The 26,167-nt window shown below is 45.8% G+C and overlaps 5 protein-coding genes across 5 annotated transcripts; 4 read left to right on the top strand and 1 right to left on the bottom strand.

Moving 5' to 3' along the window:
- Positions 1-1,415: 1,415 nt before the first annotated feature.
- LOC117853695 (uncharacterized) lies at positions 1,416-3,214 on the top strand. Its single transcript, XM_072293491.1, has 2 exons — positions 1,416-1,862; positions 2,623-3,214. The coding sequence occupies exons 1-2, from the start codon at positions 1,488-1,490 to the stop codon at positions 2,797-2,799; spliced, it is 552 nt and encodes a 183-aa protein (XP_072149592.1). The 5' UTR covers positions 1,416-1,487; the 3' UTR covers positions 2,800-3,214.
- A 5,077-nt stretch (positions 3,215-8,291) lies between these two features.
- On the top strand, positions 8,292-13,802 carry LOC117853304 (EH domain-containing protein 1). Its single transcript, XM_034735699.2, has 16 exons — positions 8,292-8,557; positions 8,658-8,737; positions 8,855-8,923; positions 9,022-9,079; positions 9,169-9,221; positions 9,312-9,354; positions 9,431-9,492; positions 10,016-10,129; positions 10,267-10,369; positions 10,459-10,508; positions 11,700-11,828; positions 11,907-12,158; positions 12,253-12,332; positions 12,552-12,678; positions 12,751-12,894; positions 13,283-13,802. The coding sequence occupies exons 1-16, from the start codon at positions 8,473-8,475 to the stop codon at positions 13,466-13,468; spliced, it is 1,635 nt and encodes a 544-aa protein (XP_034591590.1). The 5' UTR covers positions 8,292-8,472; the 3' UTR covers positions 13,469-13,802.
- Positions 13,803-14,677: 875 nt separating this feature from the next.
- LOC117853305 (probable beta-1,4-xylosyltransferase IRX14) lies at positions 14,678-18,240 on the top strand. The gene is made up of 3 exons (XM_034735700.2): positions 14,678-15,806; positions 15,923-16,471; positions 17,793-18,240. Exons 1-3 carry the CDS (start codon positions 14,962-14,964, stop codon positions 17,989-17,991), a joined length of 1,593 nt encoding a protein of 530 aa, XP_034591591.1. The 5' UTR covers positions 14,678-14,961; the 3' UTR covers positions 17,992-18,240.
- Positions 18,241-18,389: 149 nt separating this feature from the next.
- LOC117853307 (oryzain alpha chain) lies at positions 18,390-21,464 on the top strand. Its single transcript, XM_034735702.2, has 4 exons — positions 18,390-20,281; positions 20,408-20,640; positions 20,777-20,917; positions 21,017-21,464. Exons 1-4 carry the CDS (start codon positions 19,810-19,812, stop codon positions 21,275-21,277), a joined length of 1,107 nt encoding a protein of 368 aa, XP_034591593.1. The 5' UTR covers positions 18,390-19,809; the 3' UTR covers positions 21,278-21,464.
- A 174-nt stretch (positions 21,465-21,638) lies between these two features.
- LOC140222427 (RING-H2 finger protein ATL66-like) lies at positions 21,639-22,699 on the bottom strand. The gene has a single exon (XM_072292959.1). The coding sequence runs from the start codon at positions 22,519-22,521 to the stop codon at positions 22,012-22,014; it is 510 nt and encodes a 169-aa protein (XP_072149060.1). The 5' UTR covers positions 22,522-22,699; the 3' UTR covers positions 21,639-22,011.
- Between the last annotated feature and the right edge of the window lie 3,468 nt (positions 22,700-26,167).

Here is a 26,167-nt window from a genome sequence, read left to right as displayed (position 1 = left end):
GCTTTTCTAGCTGGCGGGAGGGAGGGGGCGAGCGGCGCACCGGGGACGGCGGGACTCGGTGGCCGGTGGCTTCAATGGAGGCCAGGAATCCCGACCGGTGGTGTGCCAGAGCGGAGCTCTGCATGAATGGCGTGGTGGGGGCTGGCTCGGTCGACGAGGAGCACAGGGGCGACGACCGACAGCTGGCGATGGGACGCGGGCGGTGAGGCGGGCGGCCCGACGCGGGCGGCGGCGCGCGGCACGGCACGCGCGGGGCCGGGCGCGAGGGTGGCCAGGCGCGGCGCGGGGTCGGGCGTGGGGCCAAGCGCAGGCGCGGGCGGGGTGCGGCGCGCGGGACGGCCTGACGCTGGTGGCCGGGCGCGGCGTGCGGGGCGGCTTGGCGCTGGCGGGGCAGGGCGCGGTGTGGCGGAACCGTCCAACTTAAACTTGTTTAAATGCGCCTAATTGCTGCTGATGCAACAATTATCCGAAACGCACTTAAAACAGTATAAGTCCGGTCGTCCGTCGAGTGTCCCTAGGACTCCTCGAAAGATCCACGTCGTGTCTCATAGCCATACATCAGGATTGTATCCGCGATGAGATAGCATCAACAAATATTACATTTTTACATACATACACGAGGTACGAGTTATTACAAGACATAGTTTGAAACAAACTTAACAGTGCAGTGTTAGACAGAAGTTCTAGGATTTAAAACATAAACGGTTCGGGAGGAGATGAGCATTTAAGATTGCTTCTAAGGGTATTGTGAGACTCATAACTATACCCTAGTTTTTCGGGGCTTCCTCCTCGGTGGATTCCTGCGGTGCTTCTGAAAATAGCCACAAGGGATAACCCTGAGTACGAGGTACTCAGCAAGGCTTACTCGACTAACCAATATAATAGTTTTTCTTGGAAGTACATGATAGCTTTTTCGGTGTACTTGGCTGATATATTTTTGCCAAAAAACTTACTAAAAATGAGACCTTAGCTTTATCTTTTATTTGTATTAAGTCATTACCTAACCATTCTAGGTGATGATACAAGACTATTTGCAAACAACAAGGTATTAAGTCATACACCAAACATTAGTAGAAAGATATAGTATTCATGAAATTATGCTACGATGCTCAACAGTGACCAAGTGCATTCATAACCGAGAATTGTGGCGATCCGGATCAAATTACATCCTGCAGGAGAGTACCCTGATCACCAGCTATATACGACTGTCCAGGTCGTACGTAACGACTTTTCGATTAGCAAATCCAATGATTGGGAATAAGACTACCCGAACCCAGGGACGCACCCCCACATGGGACCCCACGTCTGGCCCGATCACCATGTGAGTTTCAGGCTACGCCCCTGCCAATCTCCAGCATGTCAAGCGCGGGTACGAAGTATTCCCGATCAGAGAGTTTACTAACCTACTCAGCTCATTGTTATTATTTAATATATAGTATATCCTTTTGTTCTGTGTGATCTACAGCGTCGCCTATGAACCTTGGAGCATGCAACCCAGTATTGAAGTGTTACGCGAGAAGAAGCTACCTAAGTTGGATGAGCACCTTCATTTCCCTTCTGCTACCACCCAAGTAATGGATAAAGCAGAGATGATGAAGGAGACAGAGGCAGTCAAAGATAACAGTGTCACAGCCACCGATGGTATATGCACTGCGTCAATCCTTAAGAATAGCAGCCACCGTGATGGTGCTATATATAAGGGAAATTGGGAAGAATGTTATCTTATTGATATTGCTGACCGTAAAGAGAGCAAGGGATCCAAATATCTTTCCTGTTCTTATTCATTATTCTTAGGACATTTGCAAACTATGTCATCAATTGATATGTATGGGTTTGTATATGGGCGTTGGATACGCCCATTGGCAAGCTGACAAATATGTGGGGCAAAATCATAGCTATAAACTATAATATTTGTTTCTCTAGTGTACTAACAGTTGTGGTAATATGTAATCTTTGGTGAAGCTTGGTCAGAGAGAGAGGTGCAGTCGGACTGCTTAATTATGTTTTCAATCATAGCATGGATGATCCCGTCATCGTGCAGCAGGTGCACATCTATGCTTCTCTTCAATCATTGCAGAAATGAGATGAAACCTACATACTTCTCAGGTTACAGCCACTCCAATCTCGTTTAAACATAAAAGCTGGGGTACAGTGTTTATTACATGGATAGACAATGGGCATGCTGTAATAATTGTCAATAGAGTTACTCATACAGAACATCCTGATTAACAGAACTGTAAATGTAAAGATAGTGTATTGTCTTTTTTGCGGTAACTGAGCACTATAAATGGAACCGAACATGGTCTGTACATCGGCCTTAAGAAAACAGATAGGGATTGATGACAAACATTGCAAAGTTGGGAGTTACAAACATTCTAGGCAGTGATTGATTGATGACAAACATTCTAGGCAGTGAAGGATCATTTTGAGTTTTACAAAGAAACTTATGTTTGTATGAAAACATAATTTTCTTTTAAGTTTTGTTCCTGAGAGTTTAGAGTTTGTGTTATCATTTATTTAAGATCTATTGGGCATTGGCCATGACTTGTAAAGGAAGTCTTTAGCATTGGAATGCATTATTATTTTGCTATGCAGAGCCACTAAAGAATAATAATTTCACAGGGTTCTCTCATCGAGATGTCTGGCCCTAAGAGGGGCATTCCAATGCTTTCGGATGTTCTAACCGAATTTGACATGAGGATCAAGAATGGAGAGAAAGAGGAAGACGACCTCCAGCTGATTGACGGACTAATACACTACGATGAACGCATGTGGTGGTGTCCGTTCACAGCCTATTAGTGGGAATGGTGGCACTGTTGACATGTGTTTAACACTTGTTAACCTTGCAGTTGAGGCTGCAATACAAGTCGACTTATCACAAGTGCACAGTGCTTTTGGCTTATCTCTCATTTCCTTTGTTTCCATTATGGGGGAAAGTCAAGAAATCCAACTTTTTCATGGCACAGTTGGCAAGTCATGTGGCTTAAAACAGTGCGTGGCTGTCCCAATTGACGCTATGCTCCATTTGAAGTTCAAGGCAGGTGAAAAAGGCTCTGGTAATGAGGTCGTGCACTATTGTTCCTTCAATGCTAAGCTGCATGGATGTGCCAATCGACAGATTAAGCTTCAGCTAGCTTGCATATCGGTGAAAGTGTTTGGTCGCCTCCTTTGTTTTGAATTTATCTTGTATTTCACCGTCTAGTGTTTAGTTGTGTTATTTAATATTCCCTCCGTTCCAAATTATAAGTCATTCTAATTTTCTTGAAGAGTCAAAATATAATCAAATTTATAGAATAAAGTACTAACATTCATGATACCAAATAAGTACTATTAGTTTTTTATTAAATATTTTTCATTAAATAAATTATCATAGTATATCTATTCGGTGTCATAAACCTTCGTGATCCTCTCTGTAATTTTGGTCAAACATAAAATGGTTTGACTCTCCAAAAAAGTTGGAATAACTTATAGTTTGGAACGGAGGGAGTATTGCATTAGATGAACGTGTACTTGATTACATTTTGCACATGTGCTGGAACTGAATGCTGTTAAGCCTGAACCCTATTCCATTGAGCGGTGCTGAGTGTGTCTGTGTGTACATGTTTCAAACTTTGTTGATATGCATCGTCCCATACCCTCTTGTTTATCTGTTTGTCATGTCAATCCGACTTATTTGCATCGAACAACATCGGAATATTAGATGCGGCAACAAGTTTGGTATCAGATTGGCCTTAGGTATCGGCAAAAGTTTAGTGCATACGTTTGCAGAGGTAGAGCTCATAAATATTCCTTGACACACTGGGGCCAGGCCAATCGCTGATAATTAGCTACAATGCCGGCTCCAAATAACGAACAAAGAGTGCCTTTGGTTGAGCTTTTGAACCTGCTTTTGCTTTTGCAAAAGTCAAAAGCCAACCAAAGGGCAAAAAAGTTCTATGTGCTTTTGCCCAAAAGCTGCTTTTGGTGTAGTACAAATGTAAAAGCACCATCCCCCTGCTTTGAGGTGCTTTTGGGGTAAAAAATTACCCACCTGCCACTTTCACCCACTCTTTATGAAAGGTAACGGTTCATTTTTTTCCGATCTATTTCTAGCGCAAGTCTTCCGTCAACCGTCCGCCTCCCGTATTCTCTAGCGCCGCCCCCGGCGGACCGTCTCCCTCCGAGTCCCGGTCGCCGGCCCTCCGGCCCCGGTCACCGGCTGCCGCCCCAGTCGCCAGTCTGCCTCCTGATCCGGTCGCCGCCCCCAGATCACCCGCCACACCGCGCCCCCGTCCGCCGCACCCGGCCGTCCGCCTCCAGCCTCGTATTTCGTATGTACATGTTCCTGCGGACGCCCGCCCGTCGACGGCCGTCGCATTCTGCGCGTCTGCTCTCACGTCCGTCTCGTTGAAGGTGAGTTGCTGGGACTTGGCTCGATTTCATCGATGATTTCATCTGTCGATGGTAATAGTTGCTGCCGTGGTAGTAATGATGGCTAGTAGATCAGTAGCAATGATAGGCAGTAATGATGATGAAGTAGCCCCTGCTGCCATCTCGTTGATGGCTAGTAGATCAGCAACACTTTCTATTTACGATTTGACAGGCAGTAATCATGATGAAGTAGCCCCTGTACTCACCGAATCAAACTGGTAGCTTTCTATTTACGCATTATAGGTCTTCTTATCAATGTTTGAACTGGTAGCTTTCTTTTCGTGGAAGGAAAATAGAAACCCCAGGAGTTTACAACCTCAGTTTCATTTTATCTAAGTTGTTTAATATTTTTTAGGGTGGTAGTGACTCAAAATTGTTCACATGCAATTCTTATAATTTATTGAAGTCACAATATCTATCATTAGTCATATGAATTGAATCAAATAATATTTTTGGTTGGCTGAAGAATGGGTGATAAGGCGGATTGGGGTGATGCTTTTTTAAGGCATTTGATTGATGCCTGCAAAGAAGAGATTGAAGTCGGGAATAGGCCGATGGGAATTTTCACTACTAGTGGTTGGAAGAATGTTGTTTCAAAGTTTGCAGAAAAATCCGGTGATAGGAGAACAAAAAAATAATTGAAGAACAAGTTAGATCTTCTTAAAAAGGAGTATTCAACGTTTATGGAGTTCAAGAATTGTGCAACTGGTCTTGGATGGGATGAGGCAAAACAAACTATTGACTGCTCAGACGAATGGTAGGACGAATACCTTGCTGTAAGAACTATGTTGTCATTGTAATTATATTCTTCCCATTCTTCGTTATGGTGTGCCTTATTAAAAAAAAATTCTAATTGTAGAGATGCAACAATCGTGAGAAAGGAATCAAATGCCACCATGTGAAGTTTCGAAAATAAGGACCTAAGTTCCTTGATGACCTGCATATTGTTTAGCAAGGCACATGTAAGTGGATCTTCTGCATCCTGTCCTGGAGATATATCATCCGATGAGGCAAGTGATGAGGATGTGGATGAGGTAGCAAAACCTAAGCAGAAGGATATGACAGTGAACCTAGGAAAAAGGAAACGTAAGGGTACCTCCATTGGTGTTGAAGAGAAGGATGAGAAGAGCCCATTCTTTCATTTGTACAAGACCACTTATTTGAAGATAGAAAATGCTGCAGAGAGGATCTCCACAAGTGTTGAAGCATCATCAGCTCCTCCAACCAACCTAGTTCCTACCATTACAGAGACTATGAAGATGGTGAAAGAATGTGGGGTGCAAGAAGGAACTGCTCTAATGCACACAACCGCCTCCCTAATTGTTAAACCTGAATTTAGGGAGCTCTTTAGCTCTCTAGAAACAACGAAAGGAAGGCTCGATTTGATTGAGAGGGAGCTAGAAAAGGAGATGATGAAGCGCCACTGATTTGTTTCCATGTTTGTCAGATTATTTTATTGTCATATGTGACAATAATTTTCCTATGTTGAACCATAATTTTTTACCCTATGTTGAACCATAATTTGCTTGGAGATGTGAAACATTATTTATCTATTATTGTGCTATGTTGAGCTTCTTCATTTAGTATTGTCAAGAAAGTTGTTGTATTTAATTATTAATATACTAATATCTCATGTAGATGGATGATAGATTGGGAGATGTAGCCAAAGGAGGACAAAAAGGACTACTGCTGCTAGCTGAACTTGCACAACATGCTGGTGCTATGGGAGAAATGGGAAACTTGTATACTGAGCGGTATTTGCATAAAGCTGAATATAGGGAAACGTCAAAAACTAAAATTCAATGGGTGATGAGGTGTATGTCACGCCCGAGGTATTTTTATAAGATGTTTCGGATGAGCACCGAGATTTTCGATAAACTTCATGACTGGCTAGTCTCTACTTACGAATTGACTTCAACCAACAATGTTTCGTCTACTGAGTCATTGGCAATGTTCTTATGGATCGTCGGAGGACCACAATCTTTTTCACAAGCTGGAAATCGTTTCACACGGTCACTTTGGACAGTTCACATGAAGTTTCACGAAGTGTTGAAGTGTTTGCGCAAGTTAGCTAAGGACAATATTAAACCAAGAGATCCCACTTTTTCTACGGAGCATAAAAGGGTGAGAGAGGACCGTTTTTGGCCATACTTTAAAGATGCAATTGGAGCAATAGATGGTTCACATGTTAAAGTGGTAGTGCCAGTGGACGAAGTGGTTAACCACACGTGTCGTCATGGATATACATCTCAGAATGTGCTAGCTATTTATGACTTTGACATGAGGTTCACCTTTGCGGTTGCCGGGTGGCCGGGTTCTGCACATGACACACGTATCCTCAATCATGCATTGGCAAATTTTCCTTCATTCCCCGTGCCTCCTAAAGGTATACTTGGTTCCTTCATCAAATTAGTAATACTTGTATTATTATGTACCTTACTAACTTGGTTTTGTAGGAAAGTATTATCTTGTGGACTCAGGTTACCTAAACCGAATTGGGTATCTTGCGCCTTTCAAAGGAAGCACGTATCATATACCAGAATTTCAGCATCGTTCGGGGCCTCCCCAAGAAAAGTACGAGATGTTCAATTTCTTGCATTCATCTCTTCGTAATGTCATTGAAAGATCTTTTGGAGTCTTAAAGCAGAAGTGGCGTATTTTGAAGAGCATGCCAAGTTTCTCACCTCGTATTCAGAAACATATCATTATGGCTTGTCTTGCATTGCATAATTTTATTCGTGACAGCAATTTGTGTGATAAGGAGTTCAAAAGATGTGATGATGATGAGGAGTACTTGGTACAACATACATGTGGCACGAGACAAACACAAGGAGATGAGAGTGACGATGTGGAGAATGATGATACCATGAATACCAGTCGTACTAGGATAGCTGATGCTTTGGTTAGTGTGAGAGGAGGACAATAATGTTGAGGGATGACATCATTGTATAGAACTTTTGATGGATATAGTTCTATTTATATGGACCATCACTTTAATGGACAAAGAACATATGAAATTTATTTTTTCTTTCTTTCTAAAATAATTATTTACATACGAATTAATGAACACATTACTTTATTACAAGCAATTTGCATATAAACACACCCACAGATCTTTTAGGGCATTACAGGTATTTTGTACATAGTCTACAGTTTTACAGCTGCTCTAACCAAAGGGTCTTCTACTTTTCCCACAACTGCTTTCTCACAGCTGCTTTTCCACAGCCCATAGCTCACAACAACTTTTTCAAAAGCTACAGCCCAACTAAACCCAACCAGAGGAGGAGGGGGGGATCAACGCTTTCACAACGTCGTGCAAGTGCGGATGCAGAAATGCCTCGACCACTTTCTGCAAGAAAGAAAATTAAAGATACGCTCTGACTGAAAGGGTTGCTGGAGAGAGATGGCATATTTAGGGGCCGCTTGGAACTTTTGCCCGCTTGCTTTGCCTCGACTCGCAGGCAAGGTTAGCCTTGCCAGCCGAGGAGAGCCGAATTGCCTTGCTTGCTCGAGTGAGGAAAAAACCTTGAAAGCATAAGTAACGAGGAGACCAGCAAAAAATCCAAACGCTGCTAACCTTGCTGAACCAGGCGAGGCGAGCGCGGGCAAGCGAAATCACCTTAGTCCATCCAAACAGGTCCTCAGCTTAGAAAAAATCTGCAGTCTCACCTCATCACAGAATACTACTACTCCCTTGCTAGTGTCAAGCAGTCGAACTGACATCCGGGCTAATCGGTCCTCGAAGAATAATAATCCACGTAGGATCCGGTCCGCTCCCGCTTATCCCACCGGCCATCGCGCGCGCCACGAGCTGACACGGCCGCGTCAACGCTCAGCGTGTTGGGCAGCAGAGCACGAGCAGCCAGCCAACCTCGCTCGCGTGGGTTCGAGCCAAACTCCACGGCCGCACGGAGAGCACCCCGTCGAGCTCAAGTAAAAGCCCATTTGAAAACGCTGCTCTGTTTCCACACAGTGCGGCCACGTCGTAGGGTTTTGCTTCCCCCGGCGGTAAAGCGGAGGAGGCGGGGGCGGAGGGGCGCGGCGACCGACCGCCGCCCGGCCATGGAGATCGGGCAGTACCCCGCGAGCGGCTGCTCCAAGGAGCACCAGAAGATCTACCAGGAGTGGTTCGCGCTCGCGGACTCAGGTCTGATCCCCCCGCCCCTGCTCTCCTCCCCTTCGATCCCCAATCCCTCTTCCACTGTTGCTCGCCTGGATGCGGTGTGGTGTAATCGACGGTGTTGCAGATGGGGATGGCCGCATCACGGGCCCCGACGCCATCAAGTTCTTCGGCATGTCCAAGCTCTCCCGCCCCGACCTCAAGCAGGTGCGGGCTGTCGCTGTTATTTCTGCCCCCTTCCTGTCCTGTTTTGTATTGCTAGCAGAGCTATTGATTTTTACCCCCCTCATGTGCCATTTTTGTCGAACTGTGTTTTGATTCAAGGTCTGGGCTATCGCGGACTCCAGGCGGCAGGGGTACCTGGGTTTCCCCGAATTCGTCGCGGCAATGCAGGTTTGCCTTTTCTATTCGATGCTCTTGTTGTGCTCTCTGCTTCTACCAGGTGATTTGAGTCACTGTTCACCAGTAATTGGCTTGTTGTCAATTGGCAGCTAGTCTCTTTGGCGCAAGCGGGGAATGAGATCACTCAGGATAGCCTTAAGCGCGATGGTTGTTGCTAGCCTCCAAATTAAGCCTATTTTGATAGCATATGTTTATTTATTTGTTTACTCTAAACAGTTTAAGGTTATATCTGACAGATTTGAGCAGTTTGAATCCACCTGTGATGGAAGGTTTGGATGCTCTACTCGCGGTAATGTATTAAGTCCTTACAATCATTTCTTTATCACTGTTGTGCTTTATCCCAACATTGTATAGTAATACGGTAATAATTTGTTTTCAGAAATCTAAGCATGTGGTGAAGCGGGTTGATCCGGAAATGGATGGTAAGTAATGCACCTCTTTAATAGGAAATTCCTGCTTGCGAGAAATCTATGTCACAAAACTTTTATATCCATGCAGGATTTCCTCAGGAACAATCACCTTTAACAAACAAATGGTTCAGCTCAAAGTCATCAAAGAAGGTAATACTCATGTTATCTTCAGAATTTTAATGTGACTTCTGTAGGCTCCTAGGATATTAGCTCTCGTGAATAAAGATTGCATTCCGTCCATTTACTGAACCAGCAAAAAATGAAGTTGTGAAGAAAATACTAGTACAACTATGGTAGTGACTAGTGAGGGCATATGATGATATTTTCATTGGTTGTCCTTTCAAGCTAACAAAGGGAAAATGCAACAAGTGTTTAGTCAATTAGCTTGTGTAGTTATCATCTGTAACAAAGGGAAAAGCTTATGATATCTGGTTCACTTCTGTGGCCACCTGCCTATTTATTTTAACCATATCTTGGATGCAATATGATACATGTAGATTGGCTAAACAGAAGCCCACAGTCCAGCAAGATGTTTGTAAGAAAGCATAGCTAATTGTGTTTCTATTGTAAAATATTAAGCAATGCCAATGCAGATCTGTTTGTTCAAATATTTGCCCAACATAAACAATTGCTGTCAGCTGATATTTTCTTTGATGGTGTTATATATGAACAGATACCGCTGACAGCTGTTACTTCTGTCATTGATGGCTTGAAAAAATTATATATCGAAAAGCTGAAGCCTTTGGAAGTTACATACAAATTCAATGATTTTGTTTCCCCTTTGCTGGTACGTACTTGTATTATCAGTTTCTCAATACTGTACAAACCAGACTATGTCATTATTATCGCTGTTTTCTTGCCATTTTTTTTCAAAGCAAGTCCTTTTCGTGCAGAATAATGTCAATTCTATTTTTTTTTTTGCAGACGAGTAGTGATTTTGATGCAAAGCCAATGGTTATGCTCTTAGGTCAATATTCTACTGGTAAAACAACTTTTATCAAGCATCTGCTAAGAACAAGCTATCCAGGTTTTTATATCTACCGGATTTATCTTCTATAGTTTCCCAGATTTGTTTAAGTAACATGTCGTCTGACACTTTATCTTCTATATTTTCAGGTGCCCATATTGGACCAGAGCCAACAACGGACAGATTTGTTGTTGTCATGGTAAACTGAGCTAGACTTAGGATCTCTTTGTAGGTATAATAGGTGCATTAGGAGTTCAACTTCTGATTATGATTTGTGGAAGTCTATTAGAAAAGAAAAGTGGAGCATTAATCTTGCATTTTGATATGAACATGATGCCTCTTATTTCTTAATTCAATTATGATAGAGTCATCACATGCTTAAGCTTGTGCTGGTCTAGAGTTGATGAATTACCGATTTGAAGCAGTCCCAACTTTTTCTCAAAACTTTGGATAGGAAATTTACATCTTTTAGTTATCTGTGGGATTCCTCCTAAGATGATGGCTTCACAGATCATATAATCACATAGTTGATAGCAAATGGCAAAGACAGCTTTTCTAGATGTAATTCGTAAAATTCTCAAGAGTGTGCAAAGAGTTTTTACATATTAAATGCTGATCTAGACTCTCTGTTTGGTAGAAATATTGAAAAAAAACTTAGCGCTAGTGTTCATGCCATAATTTTCTTAGGTGCTATGGGGAGCAATATTGTCGGTCTGCAAATTTATTGGGTGTTTCTTTCTATTACTAACAAAAATTAAAATACTTCCATTGATGCATTACTAGTTCATTTCTATAAGATGCTTGGATCTGAATGTTTGTGATTCGTGAAAATACTCTCAATTATCTAGTTTATGCTGTTGTGTGGTGATTAGCAGCCTTTACCTTTTTTCTGTAATTTTTCTCTGAAATTATCAGCTGCAGTTATATCATTAGGCATGGTATCTATGATTGTTTCTGATTTCTTAGGGTTTGTTGGGAATGTTAGCTAATATAAAAGAAGCATTATAAGGGATGCAAGTCTCGATTGTTTTGGGTCATTGGGTCGACCCAAAACTCATCTAATTGAATTAATCCGGATTTCAAAGCAAGGGAAGCAAGATAAAAATGAACTAACTAATGGCTCATTACTACACGTTTGTGTCACCACTTGCTTCCCTAGTATTATACAGACATCACCAATCAATATTAAGTTTAAGCTCATCATATATTTTATGCAAATTCTTGCTTGTGGAGCTTGTAATAGATGCTAAGCACCTATTTCAACACACTCTTCGACCACTTTTAGTTTATTTATCTTATTCTAATGCTATTGCAGTTAACTTAGCATGTGTTTTTGTACCTATACTTCCCCTCTTTTGTTGCTCCAGTTAACTTGTGTATGCTTTGCCAGTCAGGATCTGACGAAAGGACTATTCCTGGGAATACTATTGCTGTTCAAGCTGACATGCCTTTTAGTGGTCTTACAACATTTGGGACTGCATTTTTATCCAAGTTTGAGTGCTCTCAGATGCGACATCCAGTAAGATTTAATTTTGTTGCATGTGAAAGCCTAAATGGCATGTAATCTGGAAACTGATACCAAACATTTACCTTGAAGCTGCTAGAGCATATCACATTTGTCGACACACCTGGTGTTCTTTCTGGTGAGAAGCAACGCACACAACGTAGCTATGATTTCACTGGTGTGACATCATGGTTTGCTGCAAAGTGTGATCTTATTCTTCTTCTGTTTGATCCTCATAAGCTTGATATCAGTGATGAGTTCAAACGTGTCATCGGATCTTTACGTGGGCATGATGATAAAATACGTGTAGTTTTGAACAAAGCTGATCAAGTAGACACTCAACAGGTAGCATCCGTGGTTGTTTTGTGTCTTACTCGTGATATTGCATTTTGCTTTGTTTTGCTCCACATATTTATCATTTTTTCTTATTGACATGCAGCTTATGAGAGTTTATGGTGCATTGATGTGGTCTCTTGGCAAAGTATTGAATACACCTGAGGTTTCACGTGTTTATATTGGGTAACTTCTGATACATTGATCTTTGTTGTGAGCTCTTTGATAGTTTATAGCAGATTACATTAGACTTCCAAACTGTAGGTTCACAATTACTACTAGACTCTAGAAGTTCCATTGATGTATTTCATTTACCATAGTTTATCAGAATCTTGTTCTGGTAGTGACCTTGGATCATTCAAACACATGCAAATCATTCAAAGTGACTTCCAAGTTTACCTGTAGGTCATTCAATGACAAACCAGTAAATGAATCAGCTGTTGGTCCACTTGGAAAGGAACTATTTGAGAGAGAGCAAGATGATCTCCTTTCTGATCTCAAAGATATCCCCAAGAAAGCATGTGATCGTCGGGTAAGTTCTTTTTTGCATGTGCTTTTTCAGTCCTGAGTTTTCACATATTAATAGCACTATTCTGCTTTTCAGATCAATGAATTTGTTAAACGTGCTAGAGCTGCTAAGATCCATGCTTATATAATTGGCCATCTAAAGAAGGAGATGCCTACAATGATGGGCAAAGCAAAAGCCCAACAACGACTCATAGACAATTTGCAGGATGAGTTTGCAAAGGTATGTATTTTGGGGTTGTTAACTTCTCTTGTCGATCTAGGACCATTGTAGATTAATAAGTCTCGGATGATCTTGCTTATGTTAGGATGGAAGCTTTTTGGCTATCAGATGTCCTCTTACCACACGTTTTTTTGGTGGCTTATCTGCGTATCTTAGCCTCATGCTATGTTGTTCCGCCTAACCAGCTTGCACCTTAAATTTCAGTTATTTTACTAGTTTTAGTAAGAGCTGATTGCGTTTTGTGGATGCTGTGAATTTTGGCCCTTCCTGCTTAATTTCAGCTACAGTTGTTTCTCTTTTCCTTTTCTGGATGCCATGTGAAGCATTCACTTAAATCTCCCTTCTATGTAATTTTCATGCTCTGAACAACAACTGTCTGGTGGAACAGGTGCAACGGGAATACCATCTTCCGGCAGGGGATTTCCCTTATGTGGAGCACTTCAAAGAGGTCTTGAGCGGGTATAGCTTCGACAAGTTTGAGAAAGTCAAGCCCAAGATGATACAGGCGGTGGATGATATGCTTGGATATGACATTCCAGAACTTCTCAAGAACTTCAGGAATCCCTACGAGTGAACCCATACTGGCAGTTCAAAGATGACTTTTGTCTGCACTATAATGAGGGACTGAGCATGGGGGCACAGATTGCTGCTGCCTCCCGTAGCGCTGGAATTGTCAGGCAACGTGAATCATCCGGTCAAGGTCATGTGGGGCGTTATTTGCCATTCATTGTTGTAATGCATAAGAATCGGAGAGCCATTGCTCAAGCTTTCACGGAACATGTGGTCATGTAAAATCGACTAAAAAGTGATATTTAGTGTTATACAGCTGCACTCATTGTTTCTCCCAATGAGTATTTATTCCTTTTTTTGGGAACAACTGGAATAACGCAGTTCTCTCGAAGTGTCAATTATCAGTGCGTGAAGAATCTTGGACCAGCGTGGGGCGTTGCCCTGGTCATGGCTCCTTGTTTTGTTGTATGTGAATGCGACTGTTGATTGATGTCTTGTATGTTGTGGCACTGCAAAATCTATATCTGCCAAAACTTCCGTGATATCATTTCACCCGAAATCCATCTTGGAAAGGCGATCCTATGAGAATTTTAGTCTTTCTGATATTGGAGAACACTATTGTTTTTCTCATATAATAGAGCCTTGGAAACGAAAAGAAATAGCATTCACTTGAACAAGGAAAAGATGCTTGCAAACCTTCTAAATGTGGAGAAGTACCTACGTGTCGGTCACCAAGGCGTCAACCAATTCGCGTGGGGCCGTGATCGCGCAGGATTATTCAGCTAAATTTCTTTGAAATTTGAAGTCTTCCTCTTCTGAAAATAAAAGGCGCATGAACCGACGCTAGCTCGTAAGTCAAACGCAGCTGGCACAAACCGAGAGCACCCGCCGACGCGGCCGGCAGCAGCTGCCTCTCAATCATTGAAAACGTGTAGAAACACACGAAACCACTACCAAAACTCCCAAAAGAAAACGTAAAGAAACAAACGACACGCCGTCACCGAACGCGGAAGAAATCAAGAAATCCCCCTGCGACCCGCGGCCTGGTCCAGTCCAACCCTCTCCCCTCTCCCCTCTCCCCTGCCGCCCCGGCCGCCGACCCCGTCCGCGCCCCGCGGATTCGCCATCCCGCCCCCACCTCGTCACCAAACTCCCCCAACCCGACCCCCCCGTCCACGCGCACCCGCACCGCACGGCGCACGCACCTGCGCCCTTTGGCTTCTTCACGGCTCCATCTCGCCCCTGCCGGCCTGCGCCCCGTCCCCGTCGGGCACCAACCCAACCCAACGCGCGCTCACCTCGCTTCCCCTCCCCTCCTCTCCTCTCCTTTTCCTCTGCCCACCAATTGATAGCCCACCTCACCTCCCCTCCGCACCCGCTGTTTCGTGCACCGCACTTCACCCCCCACCTACCTCTCTCTCCCCTTCTCAAAAACTATCCACCTCCACCCCTCACCCGCCGACGAGCTCGATCGACCGACCGACGGATTCGGTTCCGGTCGGAGCTCGGAGGAGGGGCCGGGGGGAGCCCAGATCCGGGCACCGGTAGCCGGCGGCGATGATGAAGTCGCTGCTGCCGCAGAGCCAGCTGCGGCGGTCGTCGGCGGCGGCCGCGCGGTCGGCTGGGGGCGGCGGCGCCGCGGGGGGAGGAGATGGGGCCGCGGGGGCCGACGGCGGCGGCGCCGGGTCCCGGGCGCCCGCGTCGTCCACCTTCTGGTTCCTGCTCCACACGTTCTGCTGCCTCCTCTCGCTCTACCTCGGCTTCCGCTTCTCCCGGCTCCTCTTCTTCCTGCTCTTCTCCACCACCGCGCTCTACCACGCCACCACCTCTTCCTCCTCCGCGGCGGTCCTGCGCGCCACCACCACCACGACAACCACGACGACGACGACGACCACCACCACCAACACCTTCACGCTCTCCTTCGCCGCCGCGAACCCTCCCCCGTCCAACCCCGCCAACCGCACCGCGCTGGAGGCGGCCGCGGCGGCGGAGGGGAACCCGCAGAGCCATGTGGTGGTGGGGCGGCACGGGATTCGGATCCGGCCGTGGCCGCACCCCGACCCCGTCGAGGTGATGCGGGCGCACCGGATCATGGAGCGCGTGCAGGAGGAGCAGCGCCGCTGGTACGGCGTCAAGGAGCCCAGGCAGGTGCTCGTCGTCACCCCGACCTACTCCCGCGCGTTCCAGGCGCTCCACCTCACCGGCCTCCTCCACTCCCTCCGCAACGTGCCATACCCGCTCACCTGGATCGTCGTCGAGGCAGGCGGCACCACCAACGCCACGGCGTCCCTACTTGCGCGCTCCGGCCTCACCTTCGTCCACATCCCCTTCCCTGACCGCATGCCCCATGACTGGGCGGACCGCCATGCCACTGAGAACCGGATGCGCCTCCATGCCCTACGGTATGTCTGGTTTCCTACTTCCTCATACATAGCTAGTAGTACTAGTAGTTTTGTTTCGCTGGCCTGTCTTATTAATAGAGAGAAGTGGCAAATGAAGTGCTGGTTTGCTTGTGTAGGGTGATTCGGGAGAGGAAGATGGATGGCGTAGTTGTATTTGCGGATGACAGCAATGTCCATAGCATGGAGCTGTTCGATGAGGTGCAGAAGGTCCAGTGGATGGGCGCCGTGTCCGTTGGAATCCTTGCACACACTGGAGCGGCAGAACAACCACGCCTCAGCGAGGAGGACAAGCAGAATATGCCTCTTCCAGTCCAGGGCCCAGCTTGTAACTCCTCTGGGCATCTCGCTGGATGGCACACATTCAACTCGTTGCCGTTTTCTGGGAAGACTGCCACAGTGGTTGGCGAGGCAGCCCCTGTTCTGCCCAGGGGTTTAGAGTGGGCTGGCTTTGTGTTGAACTCGAGAATGCTGTGGAAGGAGGCAGAGGGCAAGCCTGACTGGGTGAAGGATCTTGATGCTGTGGGTGAGAATGGAGAGGAGATTGAGAACCCACTTACTCTGTTGAATGATCCGTCCTCTGTTGAGCCACTAGGAAACTGTGGGAAGAAGGTCCTACTGTGGTGGCTTCGTGTTGAAGCACGGGCTGATAGCAAGTTTCCTCAGGGGTGAGTTTTTTTTTTCAATACTCCCGTTATATTTTCCTACCTTTTTATTACCCAGCTATGTTAATGAGAAAGACTAATGTTCTGTCAGCATCCGACACTCCAAACATCAGGTGAAAAGCAGTCCAAATCATAAAAACTCCTTTTAACTTTATTATGTTAGTTAGGCCTTAGCAGAATTCTTAGCTAGGTGCCCAGGCTCAAAATCTCCAACGAACTGTATGACAACTGGACATAAGCCGACTGTCTAATAGCTACTCAGCAACTGAAATTTTAGCCCTGTTTGGCAGCTCTACACGGACCACGCTATATTTGGAGTTTGTATGCTATGATAAATTGGCTTAATATCTAGTCTTATTCTAAATTGGAAAGAAAATGAGACACCCAACACTGTGTACACCAAGCTCTAGCTCCACAAGTTCCTACTAAACAGGCCCTTTGTTATGAATTAAATTTTTGTATGGGTTTTATCGTGTCAAATGTGATTGGTTGATTGCATTGAGATAAAGTATGTCACTGATCACTGCTTTACAAGTCTCTAATACCTCAAGTAAAACAGTTGTGTCCTGTCACTAAGCCAGTCTAGTTATAGAGCTCCATGCTGGTCTAGGATGCTTTCTATGCCTTGCCTACATACTACCATGTTTTGTATTTCCAATTCAGATATGTTTTTGTTATTATAGACTGATGAGGCCTCCCCCAAGTTGCTTAGCACTCTAAAAGGTTTTGTTGTTGTTGATTATAAACTGCTGCACTCGTAAATTATATGTTTCCAAGTGCTCGAAAATATGGCTAGGTTGCACCAAGTTTGACCAATTAGCATGTGTGTCTGGCAAGTGTTAGACAATCGCTGCTTATTTCATGCCTACTAAGAGTGTAAGATTACATGTTATTGAAATGATTGGCCTGTTTCACTGACATGGTGCCACATGGCTAAAGTGCAATGGAGAAATTTCAATGTATCATTGTTAACATTTTATATGTTTTGTTTGGCATGATTGTAGCATCTAAGCCAATTCCAGGTCCTTGTTGGTCCAAAAAAAAGTGAAAAAACAAATACCAGGTTCCTAGAAAAAGTGCCTTTGAAAACCATGTGCAATAAGTAGCTTCTTCCTGGTACCTTGACAAGGAAATGGTCTTGTAAGGAAAACAGCTAATTTACTGAAACCTTCAAAGAGTGAAAATATTGCTTCCGTTAGCCAAGATACTGGATTGTTTAGAGTGTATGGCTACTGTTAGCTGTTTGCTCGTGTGTCTCTTTAATTTTTCTGCACAATGGCTGTCCTTTTCTTCCTTTTCCACAACTAAATATGTTCTTTGGCAGGTGGGTGATAGAGCCACCTTTGGACATCGTTGTTCCTGCAAAACGCACTCCGTGGCCTGAAACCACCAATGAGCTTCCATCCGAGTTGTTGAATGACAAGAAAGACCAGGAGGACAGGCGGTTGTCAAGAGCCAACAAATCATCTCGGCCCCGAAGCACCACAAAACGGAAGGGTGACCTTCAAGGACAAGAGAACTGATGAGAATTGTACTGGCCTTGTAATGTATATCTCTTACACCTGCAAAACACAGTAGGAAGCATATATCTGGTTAATCTGGTGGTGGTTGCGTTCATTTTTCTGATGTTTTTTGCTCATGTGGCAATGGTCCATACTTCTGTAGAATGGGCACGTTTTCAGTAGTTGTATCTGTTGTGTTGTAATATACAACTGCATTGGAAACTGAGATGGTGGCTGAATTATGGAAAATCGTCTATGCTTCTGAAGAAAGGATTCAAACTCTTGCATGCTCGAGTATGAAATTGTTTAATAGTATCGATTCATGGCGTCTACTCAAATGCCCAGATTTTTGGGTGCCTGTCTTGATACCGGATATGGTTAAGAAAATTGTATGCAAGTTAATGGTTCATTTGGTACATGACTATGAAACAGTATTCACGGGCTGGTGGCTGGTGTCATCTGCCATGGTGTGCACATGAATGCTCTCTGAAAAGAGTTTTTTATTTACTTAATACCAGGGGTTCTTGGACCAGATTCATGTGTATTGAGATAAGCATGGATTGGATGAATCAAATCCCTTCGTATTGGAGGGAGGTTGGTTTATTTATTTTTCTCCAAGGAATCCATCACGTATCGAGGCAGGCCGTGATCGCTGTTCTGGAGGCTCGGAGCAAGCATACTGCAGGCTGGAGCAAAGCGATCGTTTTGTCAGGTCACTTCTGTTGGTTGTTGCCGCATCTCTATCTCCCGCGGACTTGGCTTAGCCATTTGGCCATCGTTCCAAGCGTCGGAGATCGGGTAACCAGAAGATGCCGCACCAACACATTGGCGGATCCGTAGCGCGGCAAGTACTCGGCTCGGATCGAATACTCCGAGCGACTGAACGGAAGCGGTGTAGCGCCCCCCAGAACCAGATCACAGCACCAACTAGATTCGTTTCACCAGCGATGTTGCGCGAGCGCGACCATTTCCGCGAAGCCAGCCTCGCGCCACGGCCCCAAACGCCACGAAGCCGCGTGCGTCGTGCACTCGTGGCCCCCGAAAAAAGCACCAGCTGAACGGCAGGATCGCGCGTCTCCCCACGGTTCTTCACCGATAGCGCGCCCTCGGCGGCTTCGTGGCTGCACGCGCGTGCACGGCTACACCCTCCGGCGCGCACAGCTCGCCTAAAGGGCAGCTGCGTGCACGCCAGGGCACCCGACCAATCTGGATCGCTCGTTGCGTCTCGTGGAGTAGAATAACAGAGCATGCTCAACTTGGGGGCAAACCGCCGGCCTCGAGGTGTTACTGTGTACACAGCTCGTCTCTTGGTTGGTTCGTCCAAATCCGGGTACCAAAGCACCCATCATTAGGGGGACTGATGCATTCACCCAGCAATCGCAAACATGGGTCACTCTAGATGTTGACGCTGGCGTCCAACGGGCAACGTGGACACCAGATTCATAATTTGGAACGCTGGTGGATGCGGGACTCTAATTTTTTTACTGCCGCTGGCCCGTCGCTGATTTTAATGTAAATAAAGTGTTTGGTCGATGGATAATCATGTTAACACCTTGACACAGCTGAACCAAAAATTAACACCTTGCCATCGCGGCAGCCCTCTGTTTGAGACAGGCATCAATGGACGGAGTTTGCAGAATAAAGTTGGTAGTGGGCCTGGCGGCCCAGTTTCGTTGCCTCCGGTCTCTATAAAATTGATCAGCTCGTTTCACAGGCTAAGCCATCGCTGCACTGAGAGACGCATCAATTCAGAGATACTTTTCTCTTCCCGCTCGCCTGTCAACTCTCGCCGATCCAGCGAGCTTGAGGTCAATCCAAACCAGTAGTCCAGGGATCGCCATGCGTTCACCACGCTCCGCTGCGCCGGCCGCGGCGCTGCTCGCGCTCACGGTGGCACTGTCCGCGTCCGTCGCCATCACCGTCGCGGCGCCGCTGGAGCGGGCGGACGAGGAGGTGCGGCGGCTCTACGAGGCGTGGAGGTCGGAGCACGGCCGGCCGCGCTGCAACTGCGACCGGGCCGGCGAGGAGGACCGGCTGCGGCTGGAGGTGTTCCGCGCCAACCTCCGCTACATCGACGCGCACAACGCGGAGGCGGACGCGGGGCTCCACACCTTCCGCCTCGGCCTCACCCCCTTCGCCGACCTCACCCTGGAGGAGTTCATCCGCCGCGCCCTCGGCTTCCGCAACGCCACGGCGGCACCCCGGGCCCCGAGCACCCGCTACCTGCCCCGCGCCGGCGACGACCTCCCCGACGCCGTCGACTGGCGCCTGCAGGGCGCCGTCACCGAGGTCAAGAACCAACAGCAATGCGGTCAGTACACACACAAACTCCATATATATGCTGCATGTTCTCGTTAATTACTTCTCGGCGAGCTAGTTAGTTCTTCGGTAGGAATTTGCAGTGGTGATCTCTGAGCTATGTGAGAGATGCACGCAGGTGGGTGCTGGGCGTTCTCGGCGGTGGCAGCCATGGAGGGGATCAACAAGATCGTGACTGGCAACCTCGTGTCGCTCTCGGAGCAGGAGTTGATTGACTGCGACAGCCAGGACAGCGGCTGCAATGGCGGAGACATGGGCAACGCTTTCCAGTTCGTGATCAACAATGGTGGGATCGACACCGAGGCCGACTACCCCTTCATCGGAACTGACGCGACTTGTGATGCCATCAGGGTCGGTAACTCGGTTACTCTCACAAATTCGTGCACAAGATTGCAGTTTAATTGTATATGCAAAGATAAATGCAGCACGTATTTGTGTTTCGACGGTGAATTGGTGATGGAGATTTGCATTCGGCTCAAAAATGCAGGAAAACAAAAAGGTCGTGTCCATAGATTCATACGAGATGGTGCCACCCAACAATGAGAAGGCGTTGCAGAAGGCGGTGGCGAACCAGCCCGTCAGTGTCGCCATTAACGCAGCCAGCCCTGCATTCCAGCACTATATCTCGGTAAGCATTTGGACGAAGGAGAAGGATCGAGCACAAATTAAAGCTGCAGTTCTTTGTTCTGATGAACTGTTCTTTCCGATCATCATCGTGTTCATACAGGGCATCTTCAACGGGATATGTGGGCTGAAGCTGGACCACGGCGTGACGGCGGTGGGCTACGGCAGCGAGGACGGCGAGGACTTCTGGATCGTGAAGAACTCGTGGGGCCCCGGGTGGGGTGAGGCCGGCTACATCCGCATGGCGCGCAACGTGTTCTTGCCCATGGGCAAGTGCGGCATCGCCATGGACGCGTCGTACCCGGTGAAGAATGGCCCCAACCCGACGGCCAAGGCTGGGATTGTTAAGATGGCTCTTGCCTAGGCAGGCTGCTGACCTAGCACTTTAAAGTTGCTCGTTTACAAGTTTGTTATTGTGAGTTGCGATGCATGATGGATCTCATTAACTTTTACTCCTATGCAACACCGAAAATAAACTATTAGTAAAGTTATGTAATAAATAAATTCATTTTGATGGAAAACTGTGATGAGTCTACATATGCATCTGTATTTTTTTCATCTATCATATGTTACATTCGTTACCTCTCTGGTAAAGTGGTAAGGGTACGAACGTCGAACGCAAATGTATTTTTTTTCATCTATTATATGTGTGCTTTTCAAATTTTCTTTCTTTGATGCAACATGGGCAACCTCGCTGCTGACCGTTAGAACTCATTGCCGATCATCGATGTCCTCAGGTGATCCTGATGTCACCTTTATTGGTTTGGTTGATACTCCATGCACAGTGCAATACATTCTAAGCGAATTGCGCTTGATCGTATCATCAGATGCACATGCATATGTTGCTGAATTTTTGGAGCTTGAAGGAGAGATAATGCCGTGATAAATCATCCTGATTAATAATAAATACTATCATTGATCTGTTTCATCACCCACCCTAAAAAAAATATCTCGCAACATACAGCCATTGATTTCCAGTTGTCCTAGCTTGACAGGATTACAAGCAAGATGCTCCTTTCCTCTCCTCTGTCCTCTTGTGGCTGGGTAGAAATCCTCTCGTAGGCAGGCATGCTCGCGTCATGATCGACCACCAGGCGTTTAGATGAATCTGATCCTTCTCCTCAAAATCCTCCTTTCGTCGACGCCCTCCACCTCCCAGTCACCGGTGTCCGCCCAGTCCTCCTCCTCGTCCTCGAGTGTGGGATTAGTGGCGGGCAGCCGGCGGCGACAGAGAGGGCAGACAGGGTTGCGGCGGAGCCACTCGGAGATGCAGTGGTGGTGGAAGGCGTGGGCGCAAGCAGGCATCGCCCTAAGCGTCTCCTCCACGCGGAAGCCGCACAGGCAAATGACGCACTCCTCCTCCCCCGACGCATCAGAGCGTTCCACCGCCGCCACCTCCTGCAGCTGCAGCGCCAGGTCGTCGTCGTCACTAGTATCAGCGCCGCGAGCGCGCTTCCTGTCGCGATCGGCGGCTGGCGTCGACAGGTTGTCGAGAAAATCCGAGTCAAACAAGCTGTCGAAGGGAGGGCCAAGCACGAACGGCACGAACATCACTGGCACGGAACCAGCGGAAGTCATTATCGTCGTCACGGCGCCGGCGGAAGACATGGCCGTCTGCTCAAGCTCGATAGGAATTAGGAAGGGAAAGGGAATGGAACCGAGATCGATCCATGTGTCGATTTGGTTTACTTTTGTGGGGGATTCGATCCGATTCCGATCTGAAGGCTGCAGAGGCGTAGCGCGTAGGATGGAGGGATCGAATCGGAGACGATCGATCCGATTCCGATCATTGAGTGGATCGAATGGTGTTCTCCGTGAGAGCAGCCAATGCTGCACAATAGTTGGGCCGCAAGCCCGCAACAACAGACTTTTCGTCAGAATGGCCTAATTTGATAGGGTTACTTTTTTTCCTTAACACAAAAGGCCCGCCCATCTATGCAGCGAGTTGAAAAGGTAACACGAAGGGCCCATCATCCATGCAGCAACTTGAAAAGAGACGACACCAGCCAGATCCGGACCACCCGGCAGCAATGCCCATTGGTGCTCTAAGACATCATGATTTTGCTAGACACTTATACACTTACTCTACGTTGGCGCTGTAACAAACTGATTCAGCCCATTGGTCTTAGGCTCTGGCTTGCGAAATGGGCCACTAACGTTTTTTTTCGGCCCGGTGTAATTCGTAGGTCGTCTTTTTTTTATAAAGGTAGTTATGTCTTTTTAGTATGCACTTATGTTCCATTTCAAATACAGATTGTATCTTTTAGTAGACTTCCTATTTGCCATATGATCGATTTTTGTATTTTATCTACTATCTATAAACATTTCTATATGGGATCTAAACTCGGAAAACAACTTACCATACGGAAGTATTGTTCATAAGGAAGCAATTGAATAAGATAGCAAATTGTATTTACATTAATAATTACAACTTCAGCTCCTGACACATGTGGTGCAAAATTGCCTACACTAGTCCGACACATAATTACAAAATTGCCTGGTTTATTAAGTATCAAACGGTACTCGGGTACTCAGGAAAACAAGCAAAAAAGACTACACTCCTGACTAGACACAACTACTGCTAACTAATCGGAACATTCCTTTTTAATTATTTTCTTTATGGAGAAAGGAAGGCTAACATGAAAATGATTTACCATGAAAGAAACAAAGAGTCCATCCTGCTTTAAATATGAAACATGTATTCTACCAACATCATAGATTTGTGACTTATATTGAAATAATTATGCTCTAGTATATATAACAGTACCCATCTATATTCTAGGTAAATATCTTTTTTCTATAAGTATGTAAATATCTTTTCTCTAGAAGCATATTTAAAGGTATTAAGATTTATATGTGTCAGCATCAAGGGAACCAGGGTCCCTAGATAATGTGCTGGACAAACGGGCGTCAACGCCTTAAGTTACACAACAAAAGACTAAGGACGAAGATGACCCATGGGTCCTCGAGAACGCGCATTGGTCTCGGGCTCTGGCTTGCGAAATGGGCCACTAACGTTTTTTTCGGCCTGGTGTAGTTCATAGTTCGTCTTTTTTTTTTATAAAGGTAGTTAAGTCTTTTTAGTATGCACTTGTTCATGTTCCATTTCAAGTACAGATTGCATATTTTTAGTAGACTCCCTATTTGTCATATGATCGATTTTTATATTTTATCTACTATCTGCAAACATTTCTATATGTGATCTTAACCCAGCATTCGGCAAACAACTTACTATACAATAGTATTGTTCATAAGGAAGCAATTGAATAAGATAGCAAATCGTATTTGCATTAATAATTACAACTTCAGCTCCTGACACATGTGGTGCAAAATTGCCTACACTAGTCTGACACATAATTACAAAATTGCCTGCTTTATTAAGTATCAAACGGTACTCAGGAAAACAAGCAAAAAAGACTGCTGCTAACTGAAAATGCAGCTGCTGGCTGTCCTGAAATGGACGGCCACACCAGCGATCTGTCCGGCTTCCTGTGTTCTTGAGCTTAATCACAACCGAATAACAGTCAGCCTCCAGTATCACTGGAGTATCAGGCCACTGTGCTGCTAAATTGGTAACTTCTATAGGCAAGCTGCAGCTTCAGAACAAAATTCGCCAAGCAGTTAACAAAGGATATGGCCTGTATGATCCCGAATAATAAGGCCTAAAGCAGCGGACCCTAGTTGAAAGCACCATCGACATTGATCTTGGGTGCACCATTGCAAGGATGAACCCGTCTCTAATCTTTAGCTGGCCCTTGGCCCGAGCACTACTTCCTTCTCATGAGTCATGATTAGTAGGCTCTGTTTCCTTTTGCATCCCTAATAAATATCTTCACTCCATGCCGAACTTTATTACAGGCGTCCATAGATGCCGGTGATATACAATTCACAAAAGAGTATAATGATCAATAGTATATCGAAACTTTTAGTTTTGGGATAGGAGACAGGATGGAACAGTTATCTACCATGCAAATAAAAAAAAACTCGATCGGTGGGGGAAGAACCGCCCCCACAGCATTGCATTAAGAAGGGACCGTATGACCCCGATCGAGAAAACCCCCCAAACCCTAGCTCATGCCCATTTAGGGCTAAACTGAACTTGGGCCGGTGACCACCACCGTGTAGGCCGGTGATCACCACCGTTACACAGGCTGGCGCAGCGCACTGTAACCTGAGCCGGCGATGCACCAGCAGCCCAAGCCAGCGAGCACAGTGAGGGGTCTTTTTTGGGTGCAAATACCAGGGTTCGAACCCTGACCGGCGGGCACAACCAACGACCACCACACCACGCTCAGTTTGCCTACCATGCAAATATGAATTTTACTTAATGGCATGAACTCAAAGAGTGTTTTAAAAAAAATAAAGAATGTTGCTGATGAATGTGGAATAAGTACACATGCTTACTTGTTCTCCCTGGTCGGAGGAATCCTATCATGTGAAGAATATGAGCGGCCAGCTGTGCTGGCTGCAGCCTGCAGCAGCCTTTGCCTTTCTCTAACTAACCCTACATTCCCACCATGATGCACTAATTTCACCTTGAACTGTGATTTATAGTGCTTTATAAGGATCATGAATGGTCAAAACTAAACAGAATGAATTTTAAAAAGTGGACCTTACTTTGGTCTCATACTCGCAGGCCGTAGTCCTTCATTATCACCAAGATCCCATGGTATCAGTCTCGAAATCCCCGAGAATCCCCTGAATCAGAGCAATATGACTTCCATAAGTTTGGAGAGCTCACAATGAATTTTTCTGACAATGTCCATGTTATGAACCAGCCAAGCATCCAATTAGGACCAAATATACATCGCATCCTCATCAATTGACCCTGGAATAAATGTGGAAAGGGGCTCAAACCACAGAAGGCCAAGGTAGCAGCAGGGAACAACAATGATGACTAAACTGAAACCATTCAAATATATTCGGTGAACTTGTAATGCCAACACTTGACAGAAGTTCAACACAAATTGCTAGATAAAACTCCGAATAAATCACATGCAATATCCTGCACATTAAATGGCAGTGTACAATCAAAATAAATTTTCAAGTCAACTGTAACAAACCAAACTCTACATGCAGTCTCTATGACAATGATACACCCCGTTACAGTTTGCATTTGGTTCAGCATCTGGGGTCCTGTAGTATGTACTTCTTACAATTTCTGTAAATTAATCAACCGCATACAGCAGCAAACAGAAGTCATAAGCAGATTCAGCTTCTCTGTAAAGATATGCATATTTTCAATATACTGCAT

The sequence above is a fragment of the Setaria viridis genome, chromosome 4 (assembly GCF_005286985.2).
Source record: "Setaria viridis chromosome 4, Setaria_viridis_v4.0, whole genome shotgun sequence".
Classification (NCBI taxonomy): Eukaryota; Viridiplantae; Streptophyta; class Magnoliopsida; order Poales; family Poaceae; genus Setaria; species Setaria viridis.
The sequence above is the reverse complement of the archived record's forward strand: the minus strand, read 5'-3'. Positions and strand labels throughout refer to the sequence as shown.